General features: G+C 43.3%; 1 protein-coding gene across 8 annotated transcripts in view; it reads left to right on the top strand.

Moving 5' to 3' along the window:
• AMBRA1 (autophagy and beclin 1 regulator 1) overlaps window positions 1-19,409 on the top strand; it is a 177,820-nt gene that overhangs the window by 28,526 nt on the left and 129,885 nt on the right. For 6 of the 8 annotated variants that reach the window (XM_081239519.1, XM_081239517.1, XM_081239518.1 and 3 more), the window contains 6 exons: window positions 920-1,173; window positions 1,550-1,608; window positions 2,504-2,687; window positions 3,440-3,612; window positions 4,561-4,627; window positions 5,179-6,632. In XM_081239519.1, the coding sequence (XP_081095645.1) occupies window positions 1,039-1,173; window positions 1,550-1,608; window positions 2,504-2,687; window positions 3,440-3,612; window positions 4,561-4,627; window positions 5,179-6,632 (2,072 nt within the window). In that variant the 5' untranslated portion in view covers window positions 920-1,038. The remainder of the gene's footprint in view (window positions 1-919; window positions 1,174-1,549; window positions 1,609-2,503; window positions 2,688-3,439; window positions 3,613-4,560; window positions 4,628-5,178; window positions 6,633-19,409) is intronic. The other 2 variants (XM_081239521.1, XM_081239520.1) reach the window with 1 other exon arrangement.

Genomic DNA, 19,409 nt, shown 5'->3' with positions numbered 1-19,409 from the left:
GAGGTTTATATACGTATTCTTTTCAAATGCCATTTCACTGGGCTGCATATTCCATTGTTTGGAGGGACCACAATTCTTTAATTGTTGCACATGTGTATATTTTGCTGCTATTTGACATTTTAGTAGAATTTGTGTTTATTTTGTGACAGTTTTATACAGTTAAGGCTTGCAGTGGATGAGAAAAAGGAATTGAAATTTTTTCTTCTCTTTCCTCTATCCTCTATTCTGGAACTTGAGTGGGGAAGAGAAAAAGAGAATGAGAAAGGTACCTTGAAGTGGTTCTGTGCACTTGCTTTTAGGTAGGAGATAGAATTGAAACTGCTGCATAAGGACCATACCTTAAGTAATAGCCTTTTAAAATAGGTTACATGTCCTTTAGTTTGGAGGCTGCCCACGTGATAAGGAGGACAACTAGCAACTAGGGAAGCAGCTTGGCAAAGAGTGGCGAGTGCAGATTTTTTTTTTTTTTTTTTTTTGGCTGTGCTATATGCCTTGCAGGATTTTAGTTCCTGGACCAGGGATTGATCCTGTGACCCCTGCATTGGAAGCACGGAGTCCTAACCACTGGACTGCCAGGGAAGTCCCCAGAGTGCAGATATTGTGTTGTGATTTGTTTTGTTTTTGACAGGGTTTTAGACCTTTTGGTTAGTAAAAAAGTTCTTACTGCCTGATAAAAAGATTAACTCCTTTAGACAATGGTCTGTTCTTTAGATATAAGGCTGAGCTATGGAGGATATGGGAGGAATTTAAGGATGAAATATTCTTGGAAGAAAAGTTCTGGGAGAAGGGTCTTTTCTGAGAAGATGTCATTAAATATGAAAAGAACAGTACTTTTGTCTTTGAGCTAGAATCGTATTTGTAGTGGGACCCTCTCTGACTGCAGAATAGATGTTCTTTGACATTAATGTCTATACCTTAGATTTCCATGAAGGCAACTTACAAGGACCTGAATGGCCTCATTTTAGCTGCTTCAGCGTGTAGAGCTATTGCTCGCTCCTTCTCTTCCCGGGCCTGGTGTGACAGTGGCTACTGAGGACCATGAAGGTTGTTCCAGAGAAGAATGCTGTCCGGATACTCTGGGGGCGAGAACGGGGCACTCGGACCTTTGGAGCTCAGCGACTTCTGCAGGAGCTGGTGGAAGATAAAACCCGGTGGATGAAATGGGAGGGCAAGGTGAGAAAAATGGGTGTTTTTCACATAGGAGTTGTAGGGGTGACGGTAGAATGGGGCCTTAGAATGGGTTAATGACATAGAGTTGGGGTACAATTTATTTTGTGTAGGAGAATTGATATATCTAACTTGGTTTTTTGTGGGGGAAGGTTTTAATAAATTTGGAAGCATAATGGGCTAGAAATATCATTTTTCTTTAGAGCTAGATATTTTTCCTGAAGGTAATTTAGATTTATCTCTCAATTTGTAGCTTGATCATCGTCTCCAGTTTTTAAGCTTACACTGTAAATACTAGTCTAGAATGGTTTGGTGCTTTTGAGATAGAGTGAGCCATAGTTTATAAATAATGTATTTTAACTTTTGTTTGTTTGTTTCTCAGAGAGTAGAACTGCCGGATAGTCCACGCTCTACCTTTTTATTGACCTTCAGCCCAGACAGGTACCACCAAGTCCTTACCTAAACTTTACCTGAGACTTGTGACAGTATTGCTTTCTGTGTATTTGGCCTAGCTTGATCTTCTAAGTCAAATCCCTAAAGGCTCATTTTTTTAAAAAATTTATTTTATTTATTTATTTTTGTCTGCATTGGGTCTTCTTTGCTGCGTGCGGGCTTTCTCTAGTTGTGGCGAGCGGGGGCTACTCTTGGTTATGGTGCTCCGGCTTCTCATTGCGGTGGCTTCTCTCGTTGTGGAGCACAGGCTCTAGGCACGCGGGCTTCAGTAGTTGTGGCACGCGGACTCAGTAGTTGTGGCTTGCGGGCTCTAGAGCGCAGAATCAGTAGTTATGGCACACGGGCTTAGTTGCTCCGCGGCATGTGGGATCTTCCCGGACCAGGGCTCGAACCCGTGTCCCCTGCATTGGCAGGCGGATTCTTAACCACTGCGCCACCAGGGAGGCCCCCTAAAGGCTCTTTGAAGCACTGAATGAACAGAGCTTTGCCAGTGTTATCAGAAAGGGAAAGAAAGTAGATGAGCAGTGCTAACCATAAAAATAATGGGAATAAGCAAAGGAGTCTATGAACGTCGAGGATCAAAACTTGGAAAGTTTCTCAGTAAGAATCCTTTGCCTGTGTGAAATAGGCCACCAATAGTGTGATAGTTTTCCCTGCTGGAAAAAATATTCTCTGAAGGGGTTATGTGTCATCTGGGGACAGAATGGAGAAGCCAAAAGCTTTTAAAGATGAGAATGTTTCTGTTGGTTGTAATGCCCAAGTTGTAGTTTTTATCATGTTGGGATGATAAAATTTTCAAAAATTTTCATTTTTGTCCAAAGCTGATAAAGTTTATTACCCTCCCACATGCTTCACATTTACTTCCTCCTCTTTGATTCCCTAGGACTCTCTTGGCCTCTACCCATGTAAACCATAATATCTATATCACGGAGGTGAAGACAGGCAAGTGCGTTCACTCTCTGATTGGACACCGCCGCACTCCATGGTGTGTCACTTTTCATCCCACCATCTCAGGCCTTATTGCTTCTGGCTGCCTAGATGGGGAGGTTAGGATTTGGGATTTACACGTAAGTGTTTCCTTTTCTTTGGTATTCTAAATGCAGAGACTTGTTTACCCTTGGGTTCTTAACTCTGGAGGAGAGACTAGCCAGGTTCTTAGGACTATATCTGAGTACTTACTCAGTACTCATTGCCTACTTACTGATAGGGAGTCTAGCCGACAGCCCTCCATTCTGAGATGAACACCCTGTTTAACTGTCTGCCCATTGTGACATAGTACAGGACACTCTAAGACGTCTTCAGGATGGATTTCTCTTGTTTTAGATCACGGATTGTACTGTATTCTGATCATGATCATCAAAGCAATGTGCCCTTGTCCTGGTGACTGGACACTCTAAGACGTCTTCAGGATGGATTTCTCTTGTTTTAGATCAAGGATTGTACTGTATTCTGATCATGATCATCAAAGCAATGTGCCCTTGTCCTGGTGACTGGCTAGTGGGTAGTTGTGCACCATGTCATGCACCAAGCTTGAGTTTTCACAGGCTACAGAAACAGGAGCTGTGCGGGTGCTCATTGCTTACGGATTGTAGATGACAAAACTGAGCTGACACTAATGTTTTTCTGATAAAGTCGGTGACACTGCCAGATCACTGGTTTTGTACGTCGTTTTCAGAGGACATACTTAAAGTAGGCCCTACAAGTAGTCGTTTTATGTTAAATGGACTCCCCTTTTTTTTTTTTTTTTTTTTTTGAAATTGACATCTCAGTCTGCTGGCAGCTTGTAACCTAAGAATGTCTGGGATTTGTTCATTCATAGGGTGGCAGTGAAAGCTGGTTCACAGATAGCAACAATGCCATCGCCTCCCTGGCTTTCCACCCTACGGCTCAGCTCCTGCTGATTGCTACTGCCAATGAGATCCACTTCTGGGATTGGAGTCGACGGGAGCCCTTTGCCGTGGTGAAGACAGCCAGTGAGATGGAACGGGTCCGGTGAGTGCCCTGCCCACCAGCAATGTCTGGCATAGGGTTAGCATGGCAGAGAGCACTTACCCGTGCTTGCACCTCAGGAGACAGATTATTATCTCCGTATTATCCCTGCTCAGGGCGGGGTGTTATCCCTATGGCTCTTCCTACTTTTTAAGCATCTGGCTAATCAGCCAGGAAGCAGTTCATATTGTTCATTTCAGCTGTTCCATATTGGCCTCATCTTCTGGTCTCTGTAGACTGTTAGAATCTTTTTTAGGTTCAAAGCTATCTGGTTTGGTATAAAGCCTTTTTTTTTTTTTTTATAATCCTGAAAGGTATTCAGGTGGTGGGTAGCTTGGTGGGTAAATTGCTCATCCCTGGTTTTCTGGCAATGGAAAGTGGAGATGTAGATATGTGTCCAATCTGCTAGTAGATATTTACATATTTAGCCTTCAAAATCAGCGCACATATTGCCTGAATTAAAGTCGATGCATTGTTTTCCTTTGGTCCTCTTGGTATCGCAGTTGGATATTAGCTAATTTTCTAGCCTCAGCTGTGTCACTTGATGCTGAGACTGTTCCTTGTCATCAGCACTCATGCTTCTTGCCAGTGTAGCTGCTGTGTGAGGGGAGACCTGAACCTGTGGCAGAGTATGGGAGCATTCTCTGCTTTACTATTATGATGGGCTCTTAGACATGAGCAGCTGCTTCCTGGGATGGAATCCCAGGTGTTTTTTGAAGTTATTTTTGTGATACGTATTCCCTTATTCTGGCAAGTGTGAGGACGTAAGAAGTAGTGACCTTTATTATTTTAATCTGTTTGAAAGTTTTGGAAGTCTGTAGCATTAAGTGGATACCTCGGTGATCCCACAATTGTCAGTAATGATTTCCAGACGTTTTCTCACAGGTTTCCTCTTCTCGGTTAACATAATTTCTCTCTCTGTGTCTCTGTCCCTCTCTTCTGTGCTTTCAGTCTGGTGAGATTTGATCCTCTTGGACACTACTTACTCACAGCAATTGTTAACCCCTCTAATCAGCAGGTAAGTTAGTCAGCAGTTTCAACTCTGTCTAAACTGTGGGTTATTTTCTCAACTAGTGCTCTAATTCTGATTATATTGGACTTCAATTTTCAATGTCCAAGTGTTTCTTTCCAGTCAAGATTCAAAACTAGCTTCAGACTGTATTCAAAGTTATAGCCATATCGTGACAGGGGAGTCCATTCTGAAACCCCTGAGTGATCGTCCCAGTAGAAGTAACCAGGCCGTGTTGGATAACTTGTCATTCATGTGCCTCTAGCTGGTTGACATTTTGCTTCGCCTTACTGCCTCCATGTCATGGAAATGCCTTTCGTAACAGAGTTGGTTTGCCAGCTGTACTCGTTCAGAAGTGTTGCTAATTGGAAGTGAATAATTTAATACCATATGACGATTCTGAATCTGGAACCAGTTAGTTCTCAGTACTTCAAGGATGGAGTTGTTGCCTCTCTAGAAAGGTTTTCCTTGGATGATTATCAGTAGTTTTTCTTGATTTACCTGCAAGTTCTACCTAACTACCTGGCTCTGCCCCCGCCCCACCTTGGTCCACGTTGCAGGGTGATGACGAACCAGAGATCCCCATAGACGGAACAGAATTATCGCATTACCGTCAGCGTGCCCTCCTGCAGTCACAGCCAGTGCGCCGGACGCCTCTCCTCCACAATTTCCTGCACATGCTGTCCTCCCGCTCCTCTGGCATCCAGGTGGGAGAGCAAAGCACAGTGCAAGATTCTGCCACCCCCTCACCCCCACCGCCTCCCCCTCAGCCCTCCACGGAGCGTCCCAGGACTTCCGCTTACATCCGGCTCCGACAGCGGGTCAGTTACCCCACAGCCGAGTGCTGCCAGCACCTTGGGATCCTGTGCCTTTGCAGCCGCTGCTCTGGCACTCGAGTTCCTTCCCTCTTGCCACACCAGGACAGTGTCCCCCCTGCTCCTGCCAGGGCTACTACCCCTTCCTTTTCTTTTGTACAGACCGAGCCCTTCCATCCCCCGGAGCAGGCCTCATCAGCGCAGCAGGACCAGGGCCTCCTGAACCGGCCGTCTGCCTTCAGTACAGTCCAGAGCAGCACTGCCGGCAACACGCTCCGCAACCTCAGTCTGGGTCCCACCCGTCGCTCTTTGGGAGGCCCTCTGTCTAGCCACCCTTCTAGGTATCACCGAGAAATCGCTCCCGGGCTGACAGGATCTGAGTGGACCCGGACAGTGCTCAGTCTGAACTCCCGCTCTGAGGCGGAATCCATGCCCCCGCCCAGGACCAGTGCCTCTTCGGTGAGTTTGCTGTCTGTGCTGAGACAGCAGGAAGGTGGCTCTCAAGCATCTGTGTACACTTCAGCCACAGAAGGGAGGGGTTTTCCAGCTTCAGGGTTGGCAGCTGAGTCAGATGGAGGGACTGGCTCCAGCCAAAACAACTCGGGCAGCATTCGCCATGAGCTTCAATGTGACCTGAGACGCTTCTTTTTGGAGTATGACCGGCTTCAGGAGCTGGACCAGAGCCTGAGTGGGGAAGCGCCCCAGGCCCAACAGGCCCAGGAAATGCTCAACAATAACATTGAATCCGAGAGGCCAGGCCCCTCCCATCAGCCCACCCCGCACAGCAGCGAGAACAACTCCAACCTGTCCCGTGGCCACCTGAACCGCTGCCGCGCTTGCCACAATCTCCTGACCTTCAACAACGATACCCTGCGCTGGGAAAGAAGCGCACCTAACTACTCCTCTGGCGAAGCCAGCTCCTCCTGGCAGGTCCCCAGTACCTTTGAGGGCATGCCCTCGAGTGGCAGCCAGTTACCACCTCTCGAGCGGACTGAGGGCCAAACGCCGAGCTCCAGCAGGCTGGAGTTGAGCAGCTCTGCTAGCCCGCAGGAGGAGAGGACTGTGGGGGTGGCCTTCAACCAGGAGACAGGCCACTGGGAACGAATTTACACCCAGTCCAGCAGATCTGGAACTGTGTCGCAGGAGGCCTTACATCAGGATATGGCTGAGGAAAGCTCCGAGGAAGATTCACTCAGGAGGTGAGCAGATGCTTTCCTGTCTTCTCCTGTATCCCTTACTTTCCTCCTGATATCTCTTCCTTCAGTCCTGTGGGTGTTGTGGCTGGATCTGGAGTGTCTGGGATCCATGCATCATGCATCTGGTTCTGATTTCCCTAGCTTCCATTGCATCTTCTTGGAAAATCTTGCTCTGGTGGCGGAAAGAGGATAGGCCTGGCAGTAGGAGTCAGGTGACTCGGCTTGCTCCTTTTCTGGCTAAGCTCATGTGACGTTTAGCCTTGGAGGAGAATTGTAGATGAGGTTAGAGAGGCATGAGGAGGTAAAACCGTTGACTTCCTCTGCTCTACTTTTTGGCCTTCTCCAAGGATTGTATGTGCACGACTGGTTATTGTGAAACAACAAGATGTCCCAGAGAGACTAGGAAAAAGTAGTAAAAGAGAACCCTGCTTAGGACAGATTAGTGTATTGGGTCTTTGATTGTGTTGCTTTGGACAAATTCTGAAACCATATCTTTTGGAACATTGCAACTTGACAAAAGGAAAAGAAAATAGTACATATATATGTCAAGGAAAAGTTTTTTTTTTTAGAGATATATGTTTTTTGGACAGCAAGTTAGTTGCTTAGTTAAGATTCTTTGAGTAGATCTTCCAGATGGACATTCACCTCGAGGTGGAGAAGAAGAAATTCATAGAAGGAAGGCCTCTCCATACTTGGATTGTCATCCCAGGCAACTCTTTCATGGATGAAACAGAGTGGGTGTAGTTGATCGCCCACCACATGTTCCGTGTATGGCTGTGTGTGCATCTATCTTGATTTATTAGGGACTTCTTTCTGTAATTCTGTAAAGGTCAAATCTAGCATAATCACCAACTCCCAGAATATGCTTGTTGGATCCAAACAGCATATTGCTGTGCATTACATCCTCTGTTGAAGCTACTGAAATTTCTCTGACATAAGCTTCTAGCAAGGGTGGGAATATGGATTGTGCACATAATGTACTTGTTATTTTGGGAGAATGCTTTAGAGAGTTACCCAGTTAATAAGTATTTGTTGAATTATATATTTTTTTCTAGCACTGTGCTAGGCACTGTCAGGAGTACAAAAGAAGTATAATACCTGGTCTTTGCCCACTGGCAGTATACGGTGTTGTTGTAGAGGCAAGACTTATTTACATGTAATTACATAAAAAATGTAAATGAGCCGAATGCTTCATTGTATGGTACTGAGAGTAAATGTAGTCTAATTTCAGAGAAAGGGAAGGATCATCAAAGAAGTCTTTACAAGAATAAGTCTTGAAAGATGGGTAGGATTTGGGAAAGGGAAAGACCTTTTTATTTTGGGGGTATAGCACATGCTAAGGGAGGAAAGGGCATGATGAATTCAGGATAATAAGAAGTTACTTAAGGGCAGTTAGTAACGTGAACACAGGGAGACTTGGTCAGATATGAAAGATAGACGAGGTACCTGAGATTGTTACTCTGCCCGTTTGATTGAGGCCAGTTCTGGATTAACATCTAAATTCCCAGCTTTGGAATACTTTGCCTTGCATAATGACCCATATCAGGAGCATGAGACTCTGTTCTTCCTTTTTGTCAAGAGAGGTGAGACCGTAGCAAGCATAGTGCCTGACATATAGTAGGCATTCAAAAAGTTTATTAAAGGTAGCAATAAAGGACTATCTTCAGTTATTGCTCTAAAAGCCTACCAGTGCCTGTTTCACTAGCATCTGTGGGTTTGTGGTCAGCCTCTGTCCATTCTGTTCTAGCAGGACCTCTTCATGTGTTGCTGTTCTGAGAAATACCTGAGTTGTTTAAAAACTGTTGTTTGATAATAATTAGAGATACCAATTACTGAGAGCCTACTACTGTGTTCTAGCTTTGCATTAATTATTTCTAATTTCCACAGTAACTCTGTGCAAGGCAGGTATGAAATTTCCCATCTTCCAGTTGAGGAAGGAGTGGCTCAGAGAAGTCAAGTTTCTTGTTAAAGGTCACACAGTAGGTTGCTGAGTGGAGATTTGAACTCCAGTGTGCATGACTAAAGATTTTTCCTGGCTGCCCTCCATGGTGTATTTTTTTAAATTAATTAATTAATTTATTTTTGGCTGCGTTGGGTCTTTGTTGCTGCGTGTGGGCTTTCTCTAGTTGAGGCGAGTGGGGGCTACTCTTCGTTGTGGTGCACGGGCTTCTCATTGTGGTGGCTTCTCTTGTTGCAGAGCATGGGCACTAGGTGCGTGGGCTTCAGTAATTGTGGCATGCAGGCTCAGTAGTTGTGGCGCACGGGCTTAGCTGCTCTGTGGCATGTGGGATCTTCCCGGACCAGGACTTGAACCTGTGTCCCCTGCACTGGCAGGTGGATTCTTTTTTTTTTTTTTTTTTTTTGCGGTACGCAGGCCTCTCACTGTTGTGGCCTCTTCCGTTGTGGAGCACAGGCTCCAAATGCGCGGGCTTAGCGGCCATGGCTCATGGGCCCAGCCGCTCCGCGGCATGTGGGATCTTCCCGAACCAGGGCACGAACCTGTGTCCCCTCCGTCGGCAGGCAGACTCTCAACCACTGCGCCACCAGGGAAGCCCCTGACAGGTGGATTCTTAACCACTGCACCACCAGGGAAGTCCCCATGGTGTATTTCTTAAAGTGATAATCTCATTTTTAGATGAACCATTATTATGTTTTTCTTTTCTTTTAACTTTTTGTTATGGAAATCTTCAAACATATAAAAATTAAAAGAAAAGTAGTATAAATGAACTCCCATATACCTATCACCTGGCTTCAAAAATTTTCAACACTCGTCTGTATCCCTTACCCACTCCCAGCCACTCAGACATCGTATAATTTTGTCTGAAAATACTCCAGTATGTTTCTCTAGAGCAATTCTGTCTAATAAAATGTTCTATATCTGTGCCATCTAGTATAGTAGCTACCAGCCACATGTGGCTGTTGAGCATCTGAAATGTGGCTAGTGTGATCTGAGAAACTACATTTAAATTTTAACTGATTTAAATGTAGATAGCCACGTGTGACTAATATATTAATAGTCACTTCTTAATAAAGTAGGCCATTTAAAACCCAGAAACTATTAAGGATCTATCAGAATTTTTTGTAGGCAAAAAGTAGTATGTGTTTGTGGTTTAAATAAAAAAGTTCAAGCATTTAGAAATGTTATGTTGTAGAAAGTGAAGTCCCTTGTCATCTTGCTATAAACAATTATATATATATGTATATATGTATATATATATATATATATATATATACACACACGCTTTTTAAATTTTAAAATATACAGATGCACAGTTCTCATTGTAAAATAGTATATTAATCCAGTGGTTACATTATTTATGGAGTTGCTTTTCAGATGAGCTTGAATGAGGTGTACCACGAGGGTTTACATCCTATCAAAAATGAGGTATATTGTAAAATATTCTAAGTGCACACCCATTAAAGAAGGGCCACCACTTCCTCATAAACTGAGGGGCTGCATTCTGGTATAACTCACTAATATATACTTGTGTTCATCGGCATCTTCTACCACCTTCTGAAGGTCCAGTGTTCTCTGGCTGATGAGCGGCCTTGCTTGGATTTCCCCAGCAGGTGTCACTGTTGGGCTAGGCTGGCAGGGAAGAGAAGGTGTCCTTACTGTGTGTGTGCACGTCTACTTGAAGGGAGGGGGTTTATTCTTCAGCCTTGTAGTAGGAGATGGACTAAGGAGGCATGTTTTGATCCTTAGTGTTGCTGATATAATCTATAGTGTTTTCAGATAGTGAGAATATGAAGCAAAAGTGTGTATTTCAGTGTAGCTCTATGTTGCTGAACAGTGATGCACAGTTTATCTCCTTTTGCCTCTGGGCAGTGGAAGGTGACTGTCTCTATATAGTCTGACTCTAGGTTACAGTTTATAACTTGGATGGCAAGCCCTTTGCTTCACCATGAGAAGCTTCTTTTGGGGTCTGATAGCCCAGGACTTAGCAGGAGAAGATGAGGGTGTTGGGGCTTCTTGCAACAGGGTCCCTGTGGCCTTGAAAGGCTGGTATTAGGGAAAAAAAGAAAATTATTTAAATGGCATCTTAAAACTGGAGAAAACCTAGAGTTTATTTAGTCCAGTGTCTGTCTGTCTGTCTCTGTCTCTTTTTCTAATTGATGAGAAAACTTAGATGCAGAGAGGGGAAGTGACTTTTTAAAGAGGTGCTTGTCACAAAGATGGGAGTCAAACTCCTGGGTCCTAAAGAGGGCACCCTCTCCTCCTCTTCATTTGAAATTAGTGCTTTCACACATCAGTTTTCTCTGTCAAAACTTCTGTTGCTCCTGTAGATCATTGCCTGAGGGGACTCTTCAGTTGACTTCCTTTGTACAAAATTGGAGCTCTGATAGATCATTTGTAATTATTGTCACTGGGTAAATGTAATCAACATGATGTTTCTAGGGATACAGGAGAAACACTGTTTGAGTTATTTGCCATAGAACCACATTGATTAGTCCTTTTATTTATTATCATTTTTAAAAATATTTTTTTGGTTGCACCACGAGGCATGTGGGACCTTAGTTCCCCGACTAGGGCTCGAACCCGCACCTCTTGCATTGGAAGCACGGAGTCTTAAATACTGGACCACCAGGGAAGTCCTGATTAGTCCTTTTAAAGTGATCCCAGTTAGGGAAGTTCACTGTTAAAGTCTCAACAATTGGGGTATCAAATTTGGGCTAAATCTTCCCTAACTAAAATTGTTACTGCATTCCTTCTCCAGATAGGTAACAAGGCCTTGTGTCTGAAGTATTTACTAAGATCAAGTGTGTTCTGAGAACAGACATCTCTTGATCTGTACTTTTCTCTTATGATAGGTGAAGATTGGAGAAGACATTCATGGTTACAAGCATAAAATTTGACCCAGAACCTCGAAAGTTAGAATTGAAAGCCCTCATTAGATTTCTGTGTTTTTTAAAAAAATTATTTAATTTTGACTGCGTGGGTCTTCGTTGCTGCACGCGGGCTTTCTCTAGTTGCAGCAAGCAGGGGCAACTCTTCGTTGCCGTGCGGGGGCTTCTCATTGCCGTGGCTTCTTGTTGCGGAGCACGGGCTCTAGGTGTGTGGGCTTCAGTAGTTGTGGTATGCGGGCTCAGTAGTTGTGGCTCTTGGGCTCTAGAGCACAGTCTCAGTAGTTGTGGCCCACGGGCTTAGTTAGTCCGCAACATGTGGGATCTTCCCGGACTGGGGCTCAAACCTATGTCCCCTGAGTTGGCAGGCGGATTCTTAACCACTGCGCCACCAGGGAAGTTCTGAGATTTCTATGTTTTTTTTAAGACTTTTGTGAGGGAATTGCTTTGTTGGAGCAGCCTGAAACCTCTTGAGGCTTCATGGGCCAACTAACTTGCTTGAGCCCTCAATCCCTCAGCTCTAGTCACATGGGGATTCTCCCTGGAGCTACAGCAGAACATCGTTGATGGAGGGAAATGCATGAATGACTATGTCCATGGGGCTAGTCGCAGGTCCACAAGAGGGAGAAGGCAAAGTAGAAATTAGGAAAGTACCAGTCTTCTCAGCATGATTGTAATATAGATGAGGTTCCATCTCAAGTAGTTCTTCTGTGCCACTGACCTGAGTCTACAGGGTTTTATATATCTAAAATCACTCCCAGTTTCTTTGGATGGGGAGTAGACTCAGCTTATTATTCAGAACCTAACACAGTGGTCCCCTTTTCCTTTGGGAAACCTTCTCTGATTGCCCCAAATGATCACTTTCTCTTCTTTGCTGTTTGTGTACTACATATAGATACTTCCTTGTAGTATTGCACCCATGACAGAGAAATATTTGTTTCTCTTTTTGTCATTGAGCACCCTGAAGGCAGTGACTGTGTCTATATCCCTACTGTACCTAGAATACTACCTGGCACATAGTAGGTGCTCAATAAATGTTAGTCATATTGAACAAATGGAATTGAAATTACATCCTCTGTGATTCAGTATGCAGTGTATATCCTTTTTGGCTTTCTTAGTAAAAGAGAAAAAAAAATCATTATATCACATCCTTAGTCTTCTAGAGAGTTCTTGGCTCAGTGAGTACTTGTTGAATAAATGAAGTAGCATAACTAGAGTTGTACGTGGTAGACACCTTCTATAACTTGAGCTCAGGTGACCTAAAATTTGTTCTCTGCTGTTTCACCATTGAGCCATGTTTCTAGCTTGTGTATTGGTTTTGCTGAGGGCTGTAATAAGTCTTAATGCACCTGGTCAGCTGTCCTTCATATTGGCTCCCACTGATGACTCAGGGCCTGCACACTCCTGAGCATCATCTGCAGGTTCCTCTTGAGACCATTTTGTTGGTCTTGGCTTGGCATCTCAGTGATATTAATATCTCTGGCAGTCAGTGCTTTTGTTTTGTTTTTTTTCTTCTTAAATACTCTGCAGTCTCAATGATGGAATACTTGATCTTGATAAAGTTCAAATTAGATGTGAATAAGCCAAATTAGATGTGATGGTTCTGTTTCCCATTGGTGGTTTATGTTTCTTTTAGTTTCTTTGGAAAGTTTTCACTGAACTTTCTTAGAAGTAGGATGATTGGGGATTGAGGAAAATAGGTTCTCATCTTTTTTCATTTTGGGGGTCTGTGCATTATTAGAATGAATCTTTTTTTTAAATTAATATATTTAATGTATTTTATTTTTGGCTGCGTTTGGTCTTCGTTGCCGCACGCGGGCTTTCTCTAGATGCAGGGAGTGGGACTACTCTCCATTGCAGTGCACTGGCTTCTCGTTGAGGTGGCTTTTCTTGTTGCAGAGCACGGGCTCTAGGCACGTGGGCTTCACTAGTTGTGGGTGCAGGCTCAGTAGTTGTGGCACGTGGGCTCTAGAGCACAGGCTCAGTAGTTGTGGCACACAGGCTTAGTTGCTCCACGGCATGTGGGATCTTCCCGGACCAGGGCTTGAACCCGTGTCCCCTGCATTGACAGGCAGATTCTTTTTTTTTTTTTTCTTTTGCGGTACACGGGCCTCTCACTGTTGTGGCCTCTCCCATTGCGGAGCACAGGCTCTGGACGCGCAGGCTCAGCGGCCATGGCTCACGGGCCTAGCCACTCTGAGGCATGTGGAATCTTCCCAGACTGGGGCACAAACCTGTGTCCCCTGCATCGGCAGGCGGACTCTCAACCACTACGCCACCAGGGAAGCCCTACAGGCAGATTCTTAACCACTGTGCCACCAGGGAAGCCCTAGAATGAATCTCTTTTAGATTTGAAATGATTTTAGTTTGTTCCCCCCACCCCAGGGGGCAGGATCCTTATATTAAGAACGAGTTTTGCTTTACCTCTAATTATGCCCCCCCAAAACTGGTGGACTCGTTGTCTTTTGATATTCAAATTAAAATAAGCCCTTCCTAACTTTTGAGTTTTTACTCAGCAGTTTGGGATTTGAGGACAAAGAATAGGGAAGAATCCTTAACCAAGGGAATTTAATATGTGGATGGGCAAATCATGACTTATTCCTTCTGGGAAAAGAGAGAACCAGGTATTGAGAAATCAGAAAGGAGACAAAGCTGATGGCGGAATTAAGCAGCTTAGTTTTAAGAGTAAGGGAAGCCGAGGGGGAAGATAAACCCAGGCCTTAAAGCAGGAAGCTCCTATGAGGGAGCGTGGCTCTTGTTATAACCCTGGGAATTGGGCTGGTGAAATAATTACTCTGATTGATCGATTCATTCATTCATAAGGTTGACAGATATTTACTAAGTACCTACTGTGTACCATATACTATTTAAGTACCAGCAAGAAGTCTCTTACTCTAATGAGAGAAAGAAAATAAACATATAAATAAAATATCTAGTGTGCCAGATGGTGTTAATTTCTATGGAGAAAAATATTTGAAAATGTAGGTGTTTCTGGGGTGGAAGTTTGTAGTGTTAAATAGGGTCATCAGAGGCAGTCTGGTATGGTGACATTGGAGCAGACACCTCTTCCTTCCTTCAAGCAAGTAAGGGAGTAAACTCTGTATACACTGGGGGCAAGGGCATTCTAGGCAGAGAAGGGCAAATGCAAAATCCCTGATTGGATTGGAGCACAGTGAAGGATGGAGTGATAGAAGATGAAGTTAGAGAGGTAATGGGGACTAGATTATGCAGGCCTTCTAAGATATTTAAGGGATTTTACATCCTACTCTGAGTGATTTGGGAAGCCTTGGGAAGTGGAGTAGCATGACCTTATATTTTAAAAGGATCATGTGGTTGCTGATTGACAATAGACTGAAGAGGCTCTGCTAAATAGGATAAATTAAAGTTAGGCCCACATCACACACTTTTAGATTAATTTGTGTCTTGATTCTGTGGTGAAAACCAGAAGGCGGGAGTCAATGATTGTGTCAGAATTAGAAGGGTCTTAAATGTTTGGATGAACAGTTGCCAAATAAATAAAGAAATAAAGCCTCTTGGCAGGCGTATTATCTGCAACAAAGCCACCCCCATCCCCCAAGCATGACAGCATGTTATTAAAGCTGTGAGGGAGAGCCTGAGAGGTTTGTACTCAGCAAGGTATCATAAATGGGATTTTGAGATGCCTGTGCTGTCTGCTTACAAAACAAATACAAATTCATTTGTAAAAATTCAAACAGAGAAATGTGTGATTTATCTATCTATAGTGAATGTCCTCTGCAGTGCTAACCGCTGTTAGCAATTTGTGTGTTAACTTCAGAATTTTTTCTCTGCAAATGAAAGCACTTTTTTTATTTATAAACATGGGATCATACTAAATCTACTCTTCCACCGTTTACATATGTCACTTAATATGTCATGGACATTTTTCCATGTTGACGTGTATAGATCTGCTACATTCTTTTTAACAATGGCGTTGCATTCCAACAATTGGATGCACCATAATTAAACAAGTCCTCTGTTGATAGCATCCGTATTGTTTCTGGTTTTTGCGCGCAGAAGCAGTGCTGTGGCATCTTTGCATACTTGTGCAGGTGTCTCTAGAGGAGGATGAATTTTCAGAACTACATTGTTAATGGTAAAAATTAATTGTATTCATTATTCCTAATTTAAAATGAATAAAATGATATTTTCTATTTTAGTGAGCATAATTTCATAGATATTCATAATTTCATAGATGAGGACTCCTAATCCTGTGTTTTTTCCCCTCCCATAAGGTCTGATGTTTCTTAGTTGTAAATCCTACCACCGGGTTTTTCAGGAATCTGATCCTCAAGGTTGAGAAGGACTTCTAACATATGCCACCTGGAGGTGTTCATGTACTTTTCTTCTCCAGTAGCCGTGTATGAGGGAGACGTGGTTCCATCTTTGACATTCACTTACTTACTGACTTTGGGCCACCTAGTCCTCCTGGCCTTGTTAAATGATTGAGAGAGTCCAGATATTTCTTGCCCCATCGTAAGGCAGTAACATTTAGATATTTAAGTTAGTTGTTTTCGGGGATAGTTAGAAAACCCACTTCTCTCTTTGGCAATATGAGGGTGAGGGTAGAGTAGAAGAGAGGGTACCATTGCTGTTCATCTTTTTCCCCTTCCCTGCTCATCTGCCCAACTAAGTCACTCTGTATTTGAGCCTCTGAATTCTGAGTGTGATCCCTGGTTGTATCCTCTGTTTCAGTGACTAGGACTTTTTCTGTGAAGGGCAAGTTTGTAAATATTTTAGGGTTTGTGTAGGCCATATGGTCTCTGTTGCAAATACTGAACTTTGCCATTGTAGCACGAAAGTAGCCATAGACAATAGGTAAGTGAATAAGCATGGCTCCGTGCCAATAAACTTTACTTACGGACACAAATGTGATTTTTATATAATTTTCACGTGTCATGAAATATTCTTCTTTTGATGTTTTTCAGCTATTTAAAAATATAAAAACCATTCTTAGCACATGGGCTATACAAAAACAGGCAGTAGGCCAGATTTGGCCTACAGACCATGGTTTGCCAATCCCTGCTTTGTGTGAATATGACTTGGAATGGAAGAGAGTTGGGTGCTATAGTAATAAAAGGCATTATGATAAGGAGGCCCTGGAAGAGGTAGGGAGGGGACCCCTGCACTTGTCTCTCTCTGTACTTTGGACTAGATGTCCTGAGTATTGGCTCTTGTAAGATTCTTTGACGGTTAAGAGCAGGCTTAAGTGCATGAAGAGTTTCTTGTTTCCTCTGCTTTCTGCCCTGAAGCAAGGTTTTCTAACCTTGCTATATATCTGTCTTGGGAATTGTTTGCAAGTGAGGAGGCTTGCCCTGGTGTTAAGGAGGGTGTGAGCCTCCAGGTCCTCCAGGCACTATGCTTGACAGGCAGCCCTTCCCCCACTGCAGGTCAAATTAACACCTGTTGGGCTGATCTAAATTATCCCCCATCATCCCTCTGTCTGGGGCTGAATGGTGTAGAGCAGGCTGTGTGCTTTGTATACACACTGAGGACTTGAAAATATGTAATCGCTTCTGTCAGCTCAGAGTGTTGGAGTGCCACCGGGACTACAGTGGGATCTATGTGTACTGTAAATATATTTGGAGCAATTTCCCATGTACTCATTTCCCCCCCCTTCAGATCCCCTTCTCTACTGTTATCTGCTCAGAGTAGTGCTCTAAAGGATGTGTTGGAGGTTTTGCTAAGACAATAACACCAGGTGTATGGGGTTCTGTTTGCATAATATATTTTGCTTATTGTAATTGGTCCCAGCCCATTAGAGCTGTGCAGGTAGCTTCTCCTCCTCCTCTAGGATTTCTTGTATATTTATGGGGAGGAGGAGGATCCAGTACATCATCTGCTCCTTCTTGGAAGCACTCCTGACAATGTGTTCACATGAGCAAATTTGGCTTTAGCAGGTGGGCCTGTTATATTAGCCCAGAGATTGCAAAATAACCTTCAGGTACATTTGTTTGGCCCTCACGATGTCACTAAAAATTTCAGTTTTTTCTACATAAATCCAGATTTCTGGATTCTCTTGAAAAAAAAAATTAGATCTGGCTTACATTCCCACATAATAACAGTCAGCAGGAGTTGAGTAGTTGTTGCCCCTTTAGTCAAGGTGTGGACTTTCTTTGTGCCTTAGTCTGCACTGGGCTGACTTCATCCATTTACGTTTCCTGCTTAATTCCAATTACGTGTTGGTTACCATTGCATTCATTAGCTCAAGAAGGTCTTCTTAAGTTCCCTACCCCTTGTCTCCACCAGGGGGAGGCACTGGACATGGCAGTACTCTCTCCTCTACCCGACCCATCCTGCCTAATTCACGCATAAAGGGCTCCCCTGCTGGCAGTAGGCTGACTTGCTGACAGCCCCCTCACCTGAAAAGCTGCCTGACTTTTTAACAGCAACAATTAATAAACTCCTCCTTTGTTTCCAAAGAGGGAAGGTGGGGGTGCCAAGCTTATTTGCTGGCTGGGGCACCATTCAGTGAGCAGACCTCTGTCATGTCAGGTTATGCAGTATGAAAGTAACCTTCCTTTCATGATGAACTATGTGAAATCTTGGACAAGAATGTCTGCACCCACCTCTCCCTGTGAGCGGAGTGCCTTGGACAGAGGGGTAGGTTTCAGTGAAAAGGCCGATTGATTTGGATGTCACCCGCCAGAAAATTAAAATCAAGTTAGAGCAAGAGTAGAAACTTGTAATAATAAAGGAATCAAAGGCTGAAAGTATGACCTTGTCATAGAAGGAGAATTGCAGCTTGTTAACATTGTGCTCTTTTCCTTTGCTGCATCAGAGAGTATGAGTTGGAATCTTTTTACCTCTTTTCCTCCCCTACACATGTTCATATACGTTTCTCAATTTTCCTCTATCTCCCTCCTGTCTCCCTGGATCACTTCACCTCAGCAAGGTGGCTTTTATCCTTTCCTTTCTTTGTTCTGGTGGCAAATGTAACCTATTTTGGGGGTCTTTTTTCTTACTGTGATAAAAAAACATAAATTTACCCTCTTAAATTTTAAATGTACAGTGTTGTTAAGTCTGTGCACGTAGTTGTACAGCAGATCTCTAGAACTTTTTCTCCCTGCAAGAGTGAAATGCTCATTGAACAATTCTCATTTCCCCCTACCGCCATCCCCTGGCAACCATGATTCAGTTTTCTTTTTCTGTGAGTTTGATTGCTTTAGATCCTCATATAAGTGGAATCATGCAGTATTTGTCTTTTGGTGATTGGCTTACTTCACTTAGCTTAACGTCCTCAAGGTTCATCCATGTTGTAGCATATGACAGGATTTTCTCCTTTTTAAATGCTGAATAATATTCAGTTGTGTATATATACCACATTTTCTTTATCCATTCATCTGTGGATGGACCTTTAGGTTGCTTCCACATCCTGGCTACATGAATAATTCTGTAATGAACATGGGTGTTCACATATCTCTTTAAGATTCTGTTTTCAATGGCTGGATCATACAGTAGTTATATTTTTAATTTGTTGAGGAACTTTTATGCTGCTTGTCATAGCAGCTGCACCATTTTACAGTTCTACCAACAGTGCACAAGGGTTCCAATTTCTCCACATCCTTGCCAACATTGTTACTTTCTGTTTGGGTTTTTTTTTGTTTTTTGTTTTTGGAGATTGGCATCTTAGCATGCATGAGATGATATGTCATTGTGGTTTATTTGCATTTCCCTGATGATAAGTGATGTTGAGCATCTTTTCATATGTTTGTTGGCCATTTGTATATATTCTTTGGATACCTGTCTATTCAAGTCCTTTGCCCATGTTTTAATTGGGTTTTTGGTTGTTGTTATTATTAAATTATAGGAGTTCTTTATGTATTCTGGATATTAACCCCATATCTGATAAATAGCTTACAAACATTTTGTCCTATTCTGTGGATTGCCTTTTTATTCTGTTGTTTCCTTTGCTTA

Source organism: Mesoplodon bidens, assembly GCF_964165515.1.
Source record: "Mesoplodon bidens genome assembly, chromosome: 7".
NCBI lineage: Eukaryota > Metazoa > Chordata > Mammalia > Artiodactyla > Ziphiidae > Mesoplodon > Mesoplodon bidens.
The sequence above is the reverse complement of the archived record's forward strand: the minus strand, read 5'-3'. Positions and strand labels throughout refer to the sequence as shown.